At 51.0% G+C, this 20,209-nt stretch overlaps 1 protein-coding gene across 1 annotated transcript in view; it reads left to right on the top strand.

The window, feature by feature from the left end:
- LOC108506371 (acid-sensing ion channel 2-like) overlaps nt 1-16,719 on the top strand; it is a 29,384-nt gene extending 12,665 nt beyond the window's left edge. Inside the window, exon 2 of the mRNA XM_017833304.1 lies at nt 16,034-16,719. Coding sequence (XP_017688793.1) covers nt 16,034-16,435 — 402 coding nt within the window. The 3' untranslated portion in view covers nt 16,436-16,719. The remainder of the gene's footprint in view (nt 1-16,033) is intronic.
- The last annotated feature ends 3,490 nt before the right edge of the window (nt 16,720-20,209 follow it).

Genomic DNA, 20,209 nt, shown 5'->3' with positions numbered 1-20,209 from the left:
GTGTGGCTTTTCTCCTCATCCATCCCTGCAGTTGGATAAACCTCCCATGGGCTCTGCAATAAAGGGAAGGATTGATTGTCCCATCTCTGGGAGTTGTGGAGGCACTGGAAGGGTTTGCTCAGGGAGGTTGTGGCTGCCCCTGGATCCCTGGAAGTGTCCAAGGCCAGGTTGGAGCAACCTGGGCCAGTGGAAGTGTCCCTTCTACGGCAGGGGGTGGGACTGGATGATCTTTCAAACCCCTTCCAACCCAAACCATTCTGAGATTCTGTGGTGGTGCAACATTAAAATTAATATTTTGAAGAGCATGGACCTCAAACATCACTGAGAAAGACCTGTGAGTGCTCCAGCCCTGCCTGCTTGTTTGGTACATCCATCCCAGGGGACACACCCAGTGTTCCAAGCAGTCCATGCCTGGGAATTTGTGTGCACTTATGTAAATCACCACAATAATATCACAGAGATCCTGACGAGTGTTTTGGTTTTTTTTTTTTAATTAAGTGGCTGCTTTAACCTTGCCAAGGTTCTTTCCAAAGCTGTTCCTTCCAGAGCTCAGGAGGTGCTGATGCCACTGGAGAAGGTGGTTTTTTCATTCCACCAACCTGGAGCAGAGTGAGAGGATGAGGGGGGTTAAGGAAAAGAGGTTCTAGGAGGGGAGATGATGAGAACTGAGCTGGTTGAAGTGTGTGAGGGGCTGGGATTGCTCTGTGGAAAACACACTGAGGGATAAACCCTGAGGGGGAGATGGAGCCATTCCAGCTGAACCACGTGCTGCCTTGGGAGCAAAGGGTGTAAACTGGTCATAGATAACTCGAGGCTGGAAGTTAGAAAGGGTTTTTTTTATTATTATTCCTTGAAGGACTGAAATCCTGAAGTGACTGCTCGGTGGGAATAATGGGGATAAAGAGCCTAGCAGGGTTTAAGGCAGGATCATCCCTGGTAGTGGGATTAGGTGATGTGGGTGCCAGGACCTCTCCAGTTCCATACACACCAACATTTTCCTGTTCTGAAGGAATGTTTTGGGTGCACACCTGGATCTGGGCTCAGCAGGGCGGTGGGGTGCCTGGGAAAGCTGGAAAAACACAGCCATGTCCTGGAAAGCTCTTTCCCGAGTTCCTGGAGGCACAGAGTGTGAGTTCTGTGTTTCTTGGCCACGGGGAGATTTTAACACCCAGCTCATCAGACCTGGAAGTTCCATTAACTCAGCCCCTGGCCAGCTCTGGTTGGCCACTGTGATATTTTGTCCAGCAGGGTGCAAGTCCTGGGGGTGTTTAACCCTGCCCAGGGCTGGGGGAAGATCCCACGTGGAAGCTCAGCAGCTTCTCTTGAGGGTGTTCCTGTAACTTGCTGTGAGCAGCTGCCCAAAACAGGAGGGTGAGACCTGAACTGCCCTGAATCCCTCAAACTCACATATTGGTGTCAAGCTGAGGACACATCTGGGTGTTATTCAATTTTCACCTTCCAGGGGTGGTAAGAACACCCCGAGGATCTTGCTGATGGCCAGTCTGATGGAAATCAAGGCCCTGGGTGTGGGGGGATTTTTGTTTGCCTGTGCTGGTGTCACATCTGTGAGCCCCTGGGACGGTGTTGGATTTGACATGGTGCAAAAATGGCTATGTAATGTATATATAATATACATTATATAATGCATATAATGGCTATATAATGTGTATAATGCTTAAAATAAATATAACGTGTATAATGCTTAAAAAGAATACAATGTTCTTTCTGATTTACGGGGTCTCTGAGCAGCACAGGAGAAAAAGTGGGGACAGCCCTGGCTGGAGTGATTCTGACCCAAAGCTTTCCAGAGCTCTCAACACAACAGGGAGAGAAACAGAGACCTTATTGGAAAACACATGAATAAACCCCCTCTGCAGAAGTGAGTTGTCTGGGAGCTCTGATTATCGTCTCACGAAGCAGAGCACCTGGGCTATTATCCCCTAAATGAGGGGAGAGCAAACGTGGTTCCTTTGCAAAGCCCGGCTCCCCCGCCAGGCTGGAATGTGCTGCAGGATTTGGAAGTTTGCCCTGGGGTTTCCCCGAGAGACGAGGCCGTGGGAGCAGTTGGAGGGATGTTCCCTCTGCCCACCGGGGTTTCCCTCCCGCGGATGGGAAGGGACTGTTGCCGCTGTTAATTAGGGCTGTGTGGAATGGAAACGTTCCCGGCAAACCTGGAGCCGCATCCAGGGGGTTGTGGAATGGGCTTGGACTGCAGATAACTCCCCTGGAAGGTGCTCTGGGATCCCTGGAGTGGGTGAGCCTGAGGGCTGGCATCAGTGATGCTCTCAGGACAAGCCAAAGTGGAGATGGGGGCTAATTTTGAGTCCCTTCAGTTGACTTAGGGGGTGTTGGCTAATGAGGCTGGGACTTGGCTTCGTGCTGAACGTGCTTGATTTTAGTGGCAGCACTGGGAGTTTGCTCTGAGTCCCCTCTGTCCCCTTTTGAATCCTAAATTGGGAGCTCAAAAGCTCCACTGGCAGGAGGGCAGCAACGACCCTGCTGCCCTCCCTTTGTGCTGCAGTTGGAGCTGCTGCTGCTGGAACCCTTCAGGGCTTTGCAGCTTCACCTTTGCAGAGGGATTGTCCCGATGGAGAGGAGAACTGTGGATCAGGGTGGCTGGGCCTGGGCTGCTCCTGCTGCACAGGGAGGGATGCTCTGCTTAACCAGCGAGACTGAGGAGCAAATCCATGCTGGCTGTGTGGGATGAAGGCAGTAAAGCTGAGCAGGTGGAGGTGGCTCTGCCAGAGCTCCCCTGGGCACCGGAATCACCTCTGCTCAGCAGCAGCAGGGTCATGCTGGTGAAAATACACCAGAATTGTGCAGGATCTGCCCCAACCAGCAGCTCAGCATCACCCTGAGCTGCGTGTGAGCCTGGGATGTGAGAGCTTCCCATCCCTCACTGCTGAGTTCCAGACCATTTACTTTGGCTCTGTGCATATGTTGTCAATTCAGCAGCACCTTCGCACAGTCACTTATAATTCCCATCCGCCGGTTTTTAATGAATGTTTGTTCAGCGGAGCATTTTGCAGGGAGTGTGCGTGGTGTGCAGAGCCAGCCCACACCCCAGCAGCCTCCAAGACCATCTGAGGAGAGGCAGCAAGCTCAGAACCAAATCAGGAATGTGTTCTGTGCCACACGCTGCCTGCGGTGTGAGACGGAAGGGACTCTGTGAACGGGAGTCTTGCAGGGAAGGCCCAGCAGCCAAGTGGATTGAATCCTCCTTGCCAAGGCAGTAGGAATTCCCAGGGATATTCAGGGCCCTGCAGAAATTCCCTTAAAATCCAAATATAGTGTCACTGACACTCTGAAGCACCTCAGTGTCTTCTGTTCCCACAGCAAGGTCTGTTGGCTTGTTTGCTTTTCCCCCCATCCAGGTGGGGAATGGAAGAGAACCAGGATAGATGGTAACAAGGGACCTTTGAGAAACATCCCAGGAGCCCCAGATCTACAGGAGGGTATTGAGAGACAGAAAAAACACAGCCAAAGCTAAATGTGACTCTTCTAAAGATCCAGGACTCATCAAAAAAACAGGAATTCATGGGCTGTGTGGATACTTAAGTGGTGGGAGCCCAGTGCACTTTGCTGGTAGAGAGAGCAAAGCAAATTCATAATTCCTGTAGATAAACCTGTTGGAGTTAATTGCTGCTCCCATTTGAGGGCTGTGCAAATGCTGCAGTGACTAACAGAGCCTGCTCACCTCTGCTTGGCTGGGAGAGCCAGGGCCGAGCCCGGGCTCGGGAAAGACGTGGCAGGAAAACCAAGGAGCCCACAAAAGAGCGACTAACAAAGTGCAGCAGCTCTGAGGCTCTCTGGGGGCACAAACCTCTGACCAGGAAACAGGATTTCAGCAGCTCTTCCTTTTACCTCTTTGCCTTGAAATGCAGCTGCTGCCTGGACAAAACTAGCCTGGCTTTGAAGTAGGTCAGAGCTGAAGTCACCTCGGGCTGCTCTGCAGGAGAAATGCGTGTCAGTGTGACACCTCCAGCAGAGCTGCTCTGCACTGAGTGCCCCGTGTGGGCCAGCCAGTGGCTGTAACCCAGCAGAAATCCAGCTGGGACAAGCCATGGACCACAAATCCCACCTGAAGGGGGGGCTCAAGTGGAGATGAGCACAGCCCAAGGTGAACGTGGGCGTGGAGGTTCAAATTCTCAAGCTGCTTCCAAACAAATGGTCTCGGAGAAGCACCGGGATCCTGAGCACCTTCTTAGCAGGTCTGGGGTCCCAAAGTCCCAGTTATCCACTCAGACTTGAGTGTCTTATTAAGGAATCCCAGATATTTTTTTGGACAGTCTGTCAGCAATCCAGCCTGGACTGTTTTAGTGGCATGAAGACAACCTGGATAACTCCTTTTCAGTCTCAGACACATCACGAGCGGGTTCAGGTTCTGAACAGCTTGTCGGTGTTTTGGGAAGGCCACGCCAACGAATTCTGCTTTCAGGCACCTGCTCAGCAGCTGGGAGGTTTGGCTCCCTCCCCTCAGCAGTCCCAGTGAGTTCCAAACCTTTTTTCAGGGCAGCATTTCCGTCAGCCTGGAGAGAGAAACCCACCTTTTGTTTCCTGCCGTTCCGCAGCAGCCAAACCCTCCCGCCTCGTTTTCCCGGGAGGCAGCAGTGCCAGGCACAGTTTGCCCCGTTTGCCTGCGCTCTAAAATCTCGTTTAGCTGAACACATGAAGCCAAACTCCTTCCCAAACCCAGCTGCAAATCCAACCCTCCGGGAGGGGAGCTTTTGGCAGCGCTGCCGCTCCGACACCGCCCGGGCACGGGGATTTTTGGGAAGGCAGCGCAGAGGAGGAGGAGGAGGAGGAAGATGTGAAAGCAGATCAACACAGCACCTCGGAGGGGCTCTCCCTTCTCCCAGAGCCGCCCACCACTCGGCAGCTACACAAAAGAGATGAGAGGAAGAATATTCACTGAGTCCCTGAGGAATTCGAGGCTGGAGGAACTCCGGGAGAGGGGTCCCTGCATTATTTATGGCTCTGAGCTCTCCCCCGCTGCAGGAGGAGTGTTCTTGGGCACAGAGGAGCTCTCAACAGCCAGTTTAAACCCCATCCCTCTTGTCTCCACCGAGCTGAGACTGCAGGACACAAAGGCAGAGCTGTGCTGGTTCATCTGCCCAGATGGCACAACCAGGTTGTCTTCATGCCACTAAAACAGTCCAGGCTGGATTGCTGACAGACTGTCCAAAAAATATCTGGGATGACTTAATAAGACACTCAAATCTGAGTGGATAACTGGGACTTTGGGACCCCAAACCTGCTAAGAAGGTGCTCAGGATCTCGGTGCTTCTCCGAGACCATTTGTTTGGAGCAGCTTGAGAATTTGAACCATCAGAGCCAGCAGGATCCATCAGAGCCAGCAGGATCCATCAGACCCAGGAAGATCCATCAGACCCAGGAGGATCCATCAGACCCAGCAGGATCCATCAGAGCAGCTGAGTGTGGGATGGGACCTGCCACCCTGGAGGGCACATTTTCCCTGGGCAGGGAGTGCTGGCAGTGCCCTCACAGCTCCATGTGACCCTGGCACTAATTATTCCCGTGTTCTCCCCGGCTAGACAGGCTCTGGAATGGTGCTTCTGAGCCCACATCTTCCAGCTGGGTTGGTTTGTTGCTTCCCTGGGAAATGCTGCTGCTCTGGGATGGGTTCCTGTCCTGCTGGAGCAGAGCCCAGACAAAGCAGCTTTTCAGGGACCAATTCTTCTTGTCTTGCTCTGTGGTGCGTGTAAAAGGCAGCAGAATTAAAATCAGAGCAACAGCAAGGTAACACTGATCTGGGCTTGTTTGCATTTTACTTCTTTATTACCATAAAATGTGGAACTACTTCATAACATGATTGGGTTTTACATTGTGTTACACTGGCCTTCATGAGTTGTATTAAATATGCTTTTAAATAGGTTTCCACACACATATATTAAGTGGATATTTAGTATATAATTGGTGGGTTTAGTATTACAGATTGCCATCAATATTTCACTCCATCAACCCGTTAAAAATAAAAAGCATTAAAGACAGAAGTTGGAACTGTCTGGTTGATCCACCTAAAAATAAAACCCTTCGTTTCTGAACCAGACCAAGCAAATCCAAGTGATTCATTTGGGCTTTTTGATCTGAAGTGGATTCCACTAAATCAAAATGACATTTTGCTGTGAAATGAGACCACATTTTCCTCTCGAGAGGGTTTTCTGAACTGCATGGAAAAGGTTGTCCAGCCCTGGCACAGCTGCCCAGGGCAGGGCTGGAGTCACATCCCTGGAGGGGTTTAAAAGCCCCTGTGGATGTGACACTTGGGGACATGGGGCAGGTGGGAGCCCCCTGAGCCCAACACACAACCCCCATGTGGAAAACATGCCATAAATCCACCAAGACCCCTCCAAACTCATGGTATCAGTGACTAAAACCTTCCTTGGTGGTGTAAAGCACCGTGAGTGACAGCCTGGGGCGGGAGGGATTTATTTTCTGTTGGGTTTCAGAAGAGTTGAGGGATTTTGCTGAACCTGGAGAGCCCCGAGCAAGTGGAGCAGAGAGAAACTCAGCGAGGCAAGAAGCTGCTTTGCCTCCCTGGAAAAAAGCATCCAGGAGGCTCCTGCAGCCTGATTGAGCCAAAAACTCAAGCACCAACTGGCTGCTCTCTTGCAATCTTACATATTAAAAAACCTGAAAAAAAAAAAACTTGTTTCAAGTGTGGCTTCAACTAGTTTGTTGTTCCCCACTCACAGATGCAGAGACACAGGGAGTTGTTTTCCCCTAAAACAGGGGGGTCTGAGCTTGGTTCTCTTCCAGGCCATGTCCCAGGGCAGGAAATGGGTTCCTTTTTTCCCCCCCAAATGCAGCAAAACTCTCTGGAGCGATTTGGGCTGAGCTGTGGCTGCAGAGGCTGCAGTGGGAGGGTCGTGTGTGCCAGGGGGAGGTCGGAGCTGTGAGGAAAGCCCTGGCTCTGGGATCCACAGGGATGCTCCTGATGTCTCTTTGTCGGGCAAGGCACAGCCCGGGGGGAGCCTGAGGAAAAATCAGCACCAAGGAAGAAGTGGGAAGTGCTGAGAAGCAGCAGGAACCTCTCCCAGCAGGAGGAAGAGAAGGGTTGTTTGAGGAATTTCCCACCTGGATCCTGCCAGCTTTGGGCTCAGCCAGCCCAGCAGATCTCCCAAACACGTCCTTCAAGTAAAAAAAACCCTACAAACAGGTTTTTTTGCTCCTGGACCCAGAAACTGTGTTGGGTTCATCAGAGAGGGGCGTGGGCTGCACAGGGACTCACCTGCCCACAAATCCCTGCTCTCCCGAGGTTTCCTGGGGGGAGATCAGGCAGTGCCAGGGATTTTTCTCCTCCAGCATCCACCCTCTGTGCTGAAGTTTCCCAGGGGAAGTGGCCAAGGCTGGGGGAGGATGAGGGGAGAGCAGAGCAGGAGCTCTGGGGGCTCAGCCTCTCCCCTGTGCTGGAGGAGCAGCCAAAGCCCCAGGAGGTGTGGGGGGTCAGCAGCACCTCCTCTCACCCCTCCCTGGAGGGGGCACATCCTGCATTCCCCCTCTTTTTAATGTCAAACAGCTCTGAAAACCCAGAGGGGGCTGCAGGAAAATTTCCTGGAGAGCAGCAGGATGGAACCACCCATTAACATCAAACCTACTCCATAAACTGTTCCCTGAGCTGGAAAATGAGCCCAGAGCTGCTTCCACTCTCCTCTTCTCCTCCCCTGCTCCCTGCCACGGCCTGGAAGCAGGAAAAAAACTTGATTTTTGTGTTGAAATGCCTGGGGATCTCCAGGTTCTCCTGCTACAAGTTATTGCTGCTCGTTACCAGGCTGCCAACTCCATCCAAAGACATCTTTTGTGCATATTCCCCAAATCCCGCCTCTTCCTCCAGCTCTGTGAATCTCACAAGTCCATTATCATCCACAAATCTCGCTCTTTACATTCAAGAAAAGCATTTCTGAAGTTGTGCTTTAAAGGCAGGTGTTTCTAGCAGAGGATTTTAGCCCTTTTTTTTTTTTAGGATGCTCTCAGGAGAGGAGCCAGCTAAGCATTGCTAAAGACATTTCTTTCAGCTCTTGTGAAGCTAAACACCAACTGGCTGCTCTCTTGCAATCTTACATATTAAAAAAGCTGAAAAAAACCCTTGTTTCAAGTGTGGTTTCAACCAGTTTTAAAGAGTAACTTGCCATGAAACCCAGCGTGGTGTTCCCCACTCATAGATGCAGAGACACAGGGAGTTGTTTTCCCATGAAACAGGGATGTCTGAGCTTGGTTCTCTTCCAGGCCATGTCCCAGGGCAGGAAATGGGTTCCTTTTTTGCCCCCTAAATGCAGAGTTTTCAGCTGGACAGCTCCCAATCCCGGCAGCACAGGCTGGGTGGGGATGCTCCTGGATGGAAGGCACTGCCAGGAGGTGGCAAAACCTCCTGGCACCTCTCCTATTTCAATCCCTGGGCAGTGGTTCTCCCTGGAATCACACACGTGGTGCAAGGAGCAGCTGGGAATGCTCTGGAAGGTGCCCAGGCAGAGAGTTCAGGCAAGAACACCCACAAAGTCAATTGGTAAAACTTCCTTTTCCAGCTCTGTTTGTCCTGCCCACAAACAGTTCTCCCAGCTGGGTTCATCTGGTGTCCTGCACATGCAGCTCCTCACCTGAAGGACTTGTCAAACCTGAGAATTCCACACAAGAAGCAATTTTTGGGCCAGCAGGTCTGAGGCTGCTCCAAGGAAATGCTGGATTTCTGAGCTCCTCACCCTGGACTGGAAGTTCCTCAAAGAAAAAGGGAAGCTTTGAATCATTATTGAAACAGAAGAAATTTTGAATCATTATTAAAATAGGAGAAACTTTGAATCATTATTAAAATAGGATTAATATGAATGTGAGTTCTTAATCAGTGGCCCATAAACTGCCCTTTTTCCCCAGGGGTGATTTCTCTTTTCTTTTTATCTTTTAATCAGTATGGAAGAGAGAAGAGATTTCTTTTGGCTCTGCAACCCACCTGTGAGAGAACAAACTGTCCCCTGAGCCCCAGCCTGGGGGTTCAACCACTTGTAACCCCTGGTTATGGGTTATAAAGAGATTATGGGTTACCAAAGAGATCCCTGTGGCTTCCAGAGTGAAGACAAACCCCTGGCACAGCTGGACCTGAGGGTGCAGGGAGGTGTCAGAGCTTGGCCCAAGCACCCAGAAGGTTCCTCTCCTGAACTGCTGCTGGGTTTTCCACCACAGGAAAAAATGTCCTTCCTTTGGAGGAATTCATTTTCCTGGGCACCAATTCATTAAGGGCTCCATAATGAAAAGCACTGTGGATTTATCAGCGTGGCCTTGGGGAAGACACCTCAGAGGAAAACACCATTTTTCCTCTCTCTCTTCGAGGGTCTTGCGCTTTTATTCCTCCCAAATCCACACGAGGCAAGGACCAGGCCTGTGATGGAGAAAAAAACACCTTCCCCCTCCCTTCCAGGAGGCTTTCATCCAAAAAGATGGGCTGTAAATAACCCTCGTTCCCACGAGCAGCTCCGAGTTTTATGTTCTGGGCTGAGGAGATAAACTCCCAACGCGGAGTGTTTGTAGCATTTATCTCCCCCCCCTCTCCCCCCACACAAGCACCTTGGCATGACAAATCAGAGGGTGTAATTCTCTGGGAGGTGTGTTTTATGGGCAGCAATGCATTTCCCTGTCCCAGCTCTCTCTCAGGGTGCAGCTCTGCAGTTGATCCCAGGTTCTGGGCAGACCATTCCCTGGCAGACTCGCCACTGTTTTTTCAATCCCCTGCCCTAACACGGGATGATTAAGGGAAGTCCTCCTTCCTTGCTGCTGTAATTTCCCCCCTCTGCCATGTAATTGTTGCCCAATTTATTTCTGCACAAGTGGGGCTGTTTCTCCTGCCTCCCAAGAGGTTTGTATTTTCTTTCTGCCTTTCCTGACCGTGTCCCAAGGGGAAGGTTCAGGGAGAAGCTCTGTTTGTGCCTCAGTCCTGGTGAAGTTCAGTGTTCTCAGAGCTGGATGATGATGAAGGCCCCTTCCAACCCAGGCCATCCTATGATTCCATGAAACCTGGAGAATAAAGCCAATTTCTGCTGTGACCTGTAACTCTTCAAAGCCATTTCAAAGCCCAGACTGTCCAGGAGAGGAGGATATGGGGTAGGTGACCTCCAGTATCTGAGACACCCCCAAAATCCGAGGGTATTCAGCCTTGGACTGAGGTTAATCAGCCTCTGAGTGATCTGTGCTTCCCACACTGCAGTGTTTGGTTTCAAACAGGCCCAGGTCCCAGCAGCCCCAGGGCCCTGCAGTTGTCAGCACCGTTTCAGTCGGATTTATCGGCGTGTTTGGCTCTTTCAGCATCCTCCTGCAATCCCTGCTGCTGATAACTGGCATTTAAGCAGCCAACATCATTGTCTTGACATCATTGGAATGCTATCCTGTGGTTAGCAGGTCACAGGGCAGCTATTTTGCAGTGCAAACACGGGCCTGTCCTCCAGCCTGGGAGCTCACACGTGCCAGCTCCTGCAGACATGGCTCAGCAGCCCATCCCCAAAGATATCAATGTTTGCTCTGCTTTCCACCTCATCCTCCCCCTCCCTTCCTGCTGGAACTGGTGTCCCTGACCCAGCCTGAGCTGGTTGTGGTTTGGCTTTGAGTCTCAGCAAGGCACAAGGACGAGAACAGAGGGATAAATATGTCAAAGACCAAGGAAAATATTAAAAAATCCTGGTGGCGAGGCGGGGGTCGGGCTCTGCTCCCAGGGAACAAGTGACAGGAGGAGAGGAAACCTCCCATGGGGGGGTTAGTTGGGTATTAGGAATACATTTCTTCAAGGAAAGGGTTGTCCAGCCCTGGCACAGCTGCCCAGGGCAGTGGTGGAGTCACCAGGCCTGGAAATGTTCCAAAAACCTGTGGCTGTGGCACTTGAGGACGTGGTTTAGTGGTGAGCAGGGTGGTGGTGCTGGCTGATGGTTGGACTTGATGATCTTAAAGCTGTTTGCCAACCTGGAAAATTCTGTGATTTATATGAAAAGGGTTGTTGTTTTTTTTTTTTTGGCTCATGGGAGAGAAAGCATTAAAGACAAAGCCACTGCACTGAGTTCCAGAGGAGTGAACATTAACAAGGCTGCTTTCTGCTTTTATTTGGGAGCACAGCAGAGATGCATCATGGAGGGGAATCAGGTCTCTGGATCCTCCTGTGGTTTTTACTCACTCCCTGAATTGACTGGAGGCTGCAGAGTGCAAGTGAGTGAAGGGCAGGCTGTGCACAGGCTGTAAATTGATGTGCTGGCACAGGTCTGGGTATAAATTCCCTCCTGTACTACAGGAGCAGGATAATATTCAACAGCAGCAGCTCCCTAACAAGTGAGATAGAGAACAGCAGCATATTACCCACCCAGCCTGGCTGATTGGTGCTGAATTCAGAAATAGCCTCCTCCTCTCCCTTTGTGTTTTATGACTGTGCTTATGTTTATGTTATTTCTGCTGTGTGATGGGAACTCCAGCTAGAAAAGGGAGGAGGGAGGGCCAGGGGTTGGCACTGGCCTGGGGACACGTGTAGGACATCAGCTGGGACTGAGCATAAAGGCAGAGGCAGATCAAGGCAAAGCATTTCAAACAGGGCCAGAAAAATGTTACTGTGCTTGTACATGGAGAGATTCTGGTCTCAGGGGACAAGAAATGGATATCTCAGCTTTCCTTAGGCTGCTGCTCCTCTGGCAACACCCAGGTGACACTGTCATAAATCTGCAGCAGTGACAACACCAGAGCTGTGAGAACAACTCCTGGTAGGGGCTGTTTGTCCACGACTGGATCATTACTGACCCAGGCAGTTGGTTGCTGCTGGGACAAACTGGTCAAAGCCAAAGGTGGTGGGAGGGAAATATGATCTTAAATGGGAAAGTTAGAGAGCCCTTGAGCACATAAATCACTTGTAACCACACAGGTGTGCCCCAGCAAAGCCAGGGGGGTGAAAAGTGGGGCAGTGGCTGGAGAAAAGCAGTTCTGTGCCCTGAGCTCTGGATGACCCTGGTGGGGCAGGGAGGTGGCACCAGATGAGCCCCTGTGGCCCCCTCCAACCTGACCTGCTCTGTGAGACAGGTTGGAGAGATGATCCTGCTGCTCCCTCAGTTTGGGAAGGACCCAAAGCCCAGGAAGAGAGAAATCCCAGCAGAGGAATAACTTCAGTGTGGGCAGAGGGGGAAGATGGACCCAGGGTTTGGAGCTGCTGCCTGGGGAGCTCTCAGTGGTGCTCACAAGTGATTTTTGGCTGGGGCTGTTCCATGGGAACATGGAACACACCTCTGGTGCCACCCCAGAGGTGACAGTGCTTGAGGGACCTTGAGCAGGGCTGGCAGCTGTCCCATGCAATGAATGTCCAGCACATCCTATCATCCAGTGACTTTGCTTCCAGGCCTTAGTTAATATAAGAACAATTTATCTGTGCTTTATTCTGTCCTTGCAAATACAGGGTCATCTGCCCCTGTTAAAAGCAGGAGAGTGGAGATAAAGTCTATTAAGTCAAGGCCTTAAATCTAGAGAGAAGCCAAAGTGTGTCCCTGGGTGTCCCCTGAGAGGCCCCAACCTTTCAGCAGACATTAATTTAGTTGTTGGTTCTTTCATGTACTTGGCTCCAGGGATGTAAATTGTACCTGTACATTGAATTTGTAGCTCTACCTCCCTGATAGCCCCCAGACAGGAGCATCACTTCCCATTATTTATTGGTGTACAGCATTTTCCTCCTCTCCAAAGGCATTTTCCCAGCTGGAGACTGTGGCTCTGGGATCAGAGCAGTTTGGGATGGGAGCTGCTGGTTGGGTTGGAGCTGCAGGGGCCATGGAGGAAGGCTATTTAAAGTTAATTTTCCCACAGCACAACAGCACAGCTCTTTAATTCCTGAATACAGTCAAGTCCTTGGGTTTGCATCCCACAAAAGGGGTGGGGTGATGCTCTTGTCCCAATTTTGGGGTCATAACTTGAAGATGACACAGATGGCACATAATGAGCCAGTGCAAAGGAATCTGTCAGACTGGGAAAAAAGGGCTGGGCCTTTCTAATCCACAGAGAACGTCCCCAGTTTCCTCTGGAATAAGGAATTGCTGCATTTTCCCCACTGTCCTGAGTGCTGAGCGAAGGAGCTCATTTCTGTCAACAGGAAGCCACGAGAAAACAGAGGCAGGAAGACAAAAGGAGACAACAAACCACTGCTGTAGTTAAAAAAAAAAAAATAGAAAAAAGACTGAGAAAAGAGTCTGCTGCCCTTGGTGTCATGCCACGTTGGCAGCAGGCTCTGACAGGATCCAGGAAGGTATGAGATAAAGATTGCAGGAGAAATGAATCCCAGTCAAGACAGGGAATTTTAACCCAGCCTGGAGCTATCCACTGCAAAAGCTTTCAAACATAACCTGCCCGTGACCTTGAAAATGATTTTTTTCCCCTGTTAGAAAATAAAATTCAGAAGGGAAGAAAGGAGGAAACGGGTAGAAAAAAGCACTGCAGGCTTTAAATGCAGACATTACTGGGCACAGCCCACCTAAAGCTTTCTCAATCCCTCACCACTTCCTTATGGAAAACCTTTTCTGTTCCTCCACCTCGTCCGGATTTGGGAGTGTGGCTGATGGGGGAGAAGGGCACGGGATGGAGCAGCAAGGTTGGCAATCCTTGGCAGAGGCAGGAAGGAATCCAGGCCTGGGATGAGGAGCTGTGGGATGCAGATCCATCCTCTGCATTCCTTGCCAACACCTCAGAGCTAAAAATAGCCCAGCTGGTGGGCAGGAAGGACCCGAGCCCGGGAGTGGGGCCACTGCAAAGTTTCCCGGGAAAGGCTCTGGTTTGGGTTGGAGAAGCCCAGCCATGGATGGCAGAGCAGCACCAGCCACTCTGCAGCACCACGGAGAGCAGAGCTGGCCCAGAGCCCACAGGGCCGGCCTGGAAGAGCTGAGAGGACAAACTCAAGCCCAGAGTGTGGCAGGGGAATGGCAGGCATTTGAGGTGCCACCTCCCTCCCTGCTGGCTCACCTGAGTGACACATCCAGAGGAGCTGTGCCACCTGGGTTTGACTGCAGGTAAAATCTGGGCAGGGTCCCTGTAGTGTCACAGCTCTGGGAGCTTCATGGTGGCCACAGAGATGATGCCACAGCCCTCTCGTGTCAGTGCTGGTGGCCTCTCACCTGCTGCTCTCTGCACGGGAAGGTGTTCAAGCCCCTCACCTCCATCACTAGTCAGGACCAGATTTTGGGGCAGGGAAGTACCTGAGAAGCCTTCCCAAAGAGAGTTTGGCTCGGGATAGCAGGGGGATTCCTACCATGACTGCTGAAGGGAAGAGAAGGTGCAAACATGCCACACTTAAGCCAACTTCTGTGCCTTATTCCATGAGCAATCCATTCACCATGGTCAATTCATCCCCTTCCCACTCTCCAGCCTGGGACCCATCTGACTTTCCAGGTGGCAGATGGGCCATTGTCCATCCTGAGGCCAGACTCTGCTCCAGCAATGGCAGCTCCTGCTGTTCTGCCAGCCTTCCCACCTCTCCACTGCCATGGCAACACCCGGATTGCTGATCCCCACCACAGGAGGATGACTCAGGGCTCTGGGCCCCTTTGGGAATCTTTCACCCTCTTTGGACCTCTGCCACCTAAGGACCAACTGGATGACAGCAGCAGCCTGCCAGGAGGAACAGGAAGGCAGTTTCCCATCCTCTGAAGTCAATGAGCTGTAGAAAAAAACCTTTTCAGACTTGTTTCAATTGTCCTCCAACACTGATGATCCAAGAGAATTCCTGCTGCTCTCCTCCTCTCTGACATCACCCTGAGCACAAGCACAGGCAGTGGGAACCTCTCAAAGGGTGTCACAACTGGTCCTGCCCAGCCTTTTTAAAGTAACTGCACCAGTGCAGGGTGTGAGCTGCTGCCTCAGAGGTGCTGGGGGGGACTCTACTCTGAGCTTGGTTGGCAGGACCTTCTCCTTGAAGGAACACTGCTTTGGATTGCTCTTATTCCTTCTCACTGAAGGAGCACTGCTTTGGATTGCTCTTATTCCTTCTCCTTGAAGGAATGCTCCTTTGGATTGTTCTTGTTTCTTCTCCTTGAAGGAGCACTGCTTTGGATTGCTGTTATTCCTTCTCCTTNTTATTCCTTCTCCTTGAAGGAATGCTCCTTTGGATTGTTCTTGTTTCTTCTCCTTGAAGGAGCACTGCTTTGGATTGCTGTTATTCCTTCTCCTTGAAGGAGCACTGCTTTGGATTGTTCTCATTCCTTCTCATTGAAGGAATGCTCCTTTGGATTGTTCTTGTGTCTTCTCCTTGAAGGAACACTCCTTAGGATTGTTTTTGCTCCTTCTCCTCGAAGGATTGTTCTTGTTGCAGCCCACACAAGAAGTGTGTGTGAAGTTAGAGCTTCACTACCTTGTCGTGTTCATTTGGGGCAAATAAATGATTGGGAGTAAGTCTGATCCCTTTTGGTTTTCCACCAGGATAGTTCCCTCCTCTCTGCTGTGTGCTGGTGAGCAGCCCCCTCTCCTCCCTGACGTTGCAATGGTGGGGAAATGCCTATTTACAGCCAGACTTGCTCTTTTTTAACAGGTCCAGGCAGAGCAGCTTCTGCTCCTGGCAGGAACAGCCAACCACCCCCTCAGCAAATGCTAGAGGCAGTAGGCAGCCAACCAACCTCCCCACTGCCTCCAGAAGGTTCAGCTGTTCTGCAGCTTGAGGGAGGTGCTGCCTGAGGAGGTGAAGGGCAGAGTGTGGGTAAGGAATCTCCAGGAGCAGGGAAGTCGTGCTGGGTGTGACATATTCCCCCCCTGACACGTCCCAGGGACAGGCCTGTCCTTGATTTGCCAGCCCAGAGCTCTGTGGTGGTGTCAAAGCACCGGCAAGTTCAGCCTGAGCCTTTGGAATGCTGTTTTCCGTGGAGGGAAAGGGGGAGGCGAGGTAGGAGAGACGGAAGGGAAGCAAAGCTCTTTGTGGTGAAGGGAAAGGAGATCACGACCCTTTAACTGTGGATAACCCCCCGACCCAGGCAGAAGGGGATGTTGGCATGGGAGGAGCGAGGATTCTGTGAGTGTCATGTGTTTCCTTTCTCCACAGCTGCCACTGGATGGGAGTAACATGAACCACCAAACCCCACAGCTCAGTGGTGTGGCCATGCAGGGAGGAGGAGGAGGAGCATTGAACCCGGTACTTGGCACCACCCCAAGCTTGGACCAGCCATCCCAAAGAGGGATGTCACTCCCTGTGGGTGTCTCCACCATAGGCCTTGCCCAGGAGGTGCCACCTACTCAGTCAGTGCCTGTGAGAAGAGGACAGTGGTTCAGGAGTGGCTGCAGGAGGAGGAGAGCACTCCCAGCACTGAATCCCTCACGGTCCTGTGAAGAATCAGTTCACAGCCTGTGCTTTGAGGAGAGAACCTTAGAGCCAGTTTTGGATTGCAGACAGCACTTGGATGGCATCTTTCCCTATTCCCTGAAAGAGTTTTCACCTCTAGGTTAAGAGACACCTCAAAAAGCACAGTGTCAAAAGCAAGGCCTCCTCCACCAGCTCGCAGAAGACCCGGCTGCTGCACAACACACTGAGATCAGCACCTCAAAACTCCTCAAACACACTCCCTCAGCACCATCTTCTCTGGCCCACGTGGCCCTTGGGTTGCAGCCCCTGCAATCCTCCCGGGCTCCTCATTCCCATGGCTCTGGGGGGATCCCTGGTGGTTGTGCCCGGGGGTGATGGTGTGTGCAGGGAGGAGCTGCTCCCCCAGGGGACATCTCTAGGTGGTGGGATCTGGCTGGTGGCTGCAGGGGCTGGCTGATGGTTGCAGGGGTGCCTGGTTCTGCTCCAGGTTCTCCAGGTCAGGCTGTCCCCTCCCCCTGGTCCTGTCTGAGCTGCAGAATGAGCTCCCAGAGGTGGCTGGGTCTCCTCTGGAGAGCTGTCAGGGTACATCTGCTTCCCTTCCTGCTCACACCTTGGGATGGGCTAAAAGGGAGCAATTTGGTTTCCCCTGGGATGTGGATTATTTATCCAGGTCTTTTGCAAATGATCCTGGCAGTGAATGAACACTGATGGCAGCTGCAGAGGACTTCATGGAAAATTCTCTCTCCTGGGAGCAGGTGCCTCTTCAGGTCCAGAAGCTGTTCCTTCAGCAGTCTTGGGAATGTCCCTCCAACTGCCAGATGCAGAACTTAAGGATCTGCAGGATCTTTGACACCAGGATGGGGAAAAAAATGAGGATATTTGCCGTTATCACCTAATGTTTTAGGAAGCTTTGGAAATCAGGAGCGTGGTTGTGTTTCCCCAAGATAACAGAAGGGTTGGGGTTGGAAAGGACATTAAAGACCACACATTTCAGTCCCTGCCATGGGCAGGGACACATTTCACCAGCCCAGGTTGCTCCAAGCCCCATCCAACCTGGCCTTGGACGCTTCCAGGGATCCAGGGGCAGCCACAGCTTCTCTGGGCAACCTGTGCCAGGGCCTCCCCACCCTCCCAGGGAAGGATTCCTTCCTAACACCCAATAATTCTGCTGCAGAGAACAGGCATTTCCCAAGCTGGTGTTTGTCAGGGGGGTGTTAGAGGAGCTGGTGCAGACTCTGAAGCCCATCACGACCCTCCCCAGAAGACACAGATCTCAGGGAGTTGTTTTCCCTCCAGAGTTGCTCCACGTGGATCCAACCAGCCAGGCCAACCTTCACGTGGAGCCAGGCCAAGGACTCCACTTGCTGGAAGGTGCTGCAGAGATTTCATGTTCCCAGAGAGAGGGAGACTTCATCCAAATATTCTGTGCCAGCTTTGGGAAGAGCAAGACCCTGCTCTGCTTTACATCCGGATTATTTTAGGAACTACACAGAACTCACAGCAAAAAGGATGTCCTGCCCTGGCAGTGGGGCTTTGGATTAGCTGGGAAATGAGCCAAAAAGAGCCAGAGAGTCTTGCTACCAAGGCCTGCTTCCCAGTTTGGGAACACCACCCCTTGCTGTGCAGGGACAACGTGGGACAGGCCAGGCTGCAGGGAAGGGTCACCCCACATTCCCCAGATAAAGCCACAGGTGTCGTGGTTTGGGAGCCCCAAAAATCCAATTTCCAAGTCCAAGCCCCCCTCCCACAACTCGCCCCGGTGTGAGAGGGGTTTTCCAGACACAACACAAGCCTCAATATGGGGGGGGAAGGGAATTATATCACAATTATTACACAAATAAACATTATAATACATTAGATACACAATCCCAACTATCTCCCCTATGGTAAAGCAATATTTATATTGGATCAAATCTCTTTTCCCTCCAAGAAAAGTCCAGAAGGGAAGAAGGAAAGATCCTTTCCACGTTCAGGGCAGCAGTGTCTCTCCTCTTCAATGCAGCTGGAGTTGTTGGAGCTGCATCTCTCTCTCCATTCCAACAGGTCCTGGGATTTCCCATTCCCTGGATAAAGCCAGAGGTCCTGGCATTCCCAGGTGATGCTGTGCCAGCGTGGAGAACCCCAGGAGCTGTCTGGGCTGGGGGGCTGCCATCCTGCACAGCTTCCCTTGGCAGAGCTCCACCAGCAGGGCTGGCTCGGGGTTTTCCAGCTCAATTTAGTTTTCCTCTGGTTTCTTGGGATTTGGGTCTTGTTGTTTGGGAAAGGTTGTCTTTAGAAAAGAAGTGTTAAAAGGAAGAATATTCTATTTGCCTTTGTACATGTGATGCCAAATGAGCCTTTTTGTTTTATTTTTTAACCTCCTTTTTTATTTCAAGCTCAGAATAAAGCGTCTCAACCCAAAATGTTCCATCTCAGAGAATTCTCTCTCCGCCTCCCCCATTTTTTATTCCTGGTTTTATTTTAATTTAAGTTTGATTCATTCAAGCTTTACTGGCAAAGAGCTGGGTTATTTCAGAGAGGGGGTGGTGAGGATTTATAAGCTCAAATGTGGCAGCTCTGCAGGCTCAAGGAACTTTATCCCAGCTCACCTGATCCCCTTTTCCCAGGGGCTGAAATTCCCTTTCAACCCACACTGAGCTGAGCAAAGAAGCCTTTTGATGGTTGGACTCGAGAGGAAAAGGGGGGGAAAAATGATCTTCATATTATTAATGAATTGAAACAATAATTAAAAAAACCACTTTAGCAATGAATTGGACAAATATCTTACAATCCCAGCATTTCTTGAGCAATTTTTCAGCTAATAAGTCCAACTGGAGGAGGTTTTGAAATGAAACATCACTTCAAATGAAAAATAATCAAAGCTTGTTTGTTCTCCAAGTGCCAGATTGACACAAACATGAAAAAAACCAAACCTAAAATGTTTGTGTTCTGATTTTTTTTTTCCAATTAACAGCTTGAATTTACAACATGTATTAGTAGTAAACTGGAAAAAATTATTCTGTCTCCCTTTCTCCAGACTAACTGAGCTTTGCCTCCTCTTTCTCAAGCCTTTTTCTCCTGCCAAAATTCAAACACAGCACAGGCTTAGTGTTAAAAAGTAATCAAAAGGAAGGAGCACCCAATATCTGCTGTTTGCTCTGATGAAGTGAGGCAGCTGCTTTGCACGTGAAACTCAGCCTGACAAACTTGAAAATAGCATTTTTTCCCCCGAGATTTGCCTCCAAATGAATATTTCACCCGAGGATGTGGCACTGAGATAACAGTGGGGTGCTTGCACCCCATCAAGAGACCCCCTTCTCCACCTCCTTGGGGGCTTTGAGGCTACAGGAATTGGGAGGTGTTTTGGGAAGCAGCACCCTGCATCCCCCTCATCCCAAATTTTTGTGGTGGGGAAGGCAAAGATGGGAGGAGGGCACAGGGAAGCCCCTTCCAGGCTGGTCCCAGCTGGAGGAGTCTGTGCCAGATCCAACAGGGCTGGTTCAGACTTCAAGACTTCTGGATATCTCAAATTAAGGAAGGACCCCCCACCCTCAGCTCCTCTGCTCCCATCTGGTTTTGTGCAGATAAAGGCAATGCTTTATTTTCCAGAGAGGGTGTGAAGATAAATCCAACCTCCAAGTGCACGGGAGGGAAGAGTGAAGGGGGGGGGAGGGAGGAGTTTTCCTTGTCCTTGGGGGACAGCAGGAGAATCAGTGGCTTTAAATTGTAGGAATTTAAGTTAAAGCAACAAAGTTTGAGGCAGAGCAAGCGGCACCCAGCCCGTGGGATCCTGCACAAGTCACCCCACACTCATCATTTGGGGCACATCTGCAGGATAACACATCCCTGCCAGGAGTTGGGCAGGATAACACACCCCTTCCATGAGCTGGGCAGGATAACACATCTCTGCCACGAGCTGGGAAGGATAACACATCCCTG

Source organism: Lepidothrix coronata, unplaced genomic scaffold, assembly GCF_001604755.1.
Source record: "Lepidothrix coronata isolate B3197 unplaced genomic scaffold, Lepidothrix_coronata-1.0 Scaffold213, whole genome shotgun sequence".
NCBI classification, from domain to species: Eukaryota; Metazoa; Chordata; class Aves; order Passeriformes; family Pipridae; genus Lepidothrix; species Lepidothrix coronata.
The sequence above is the reverse complement of the archived record's forward strand: the minus strand, read 5'-3'. Positions and strand labels throughout refer to the sequence as shown.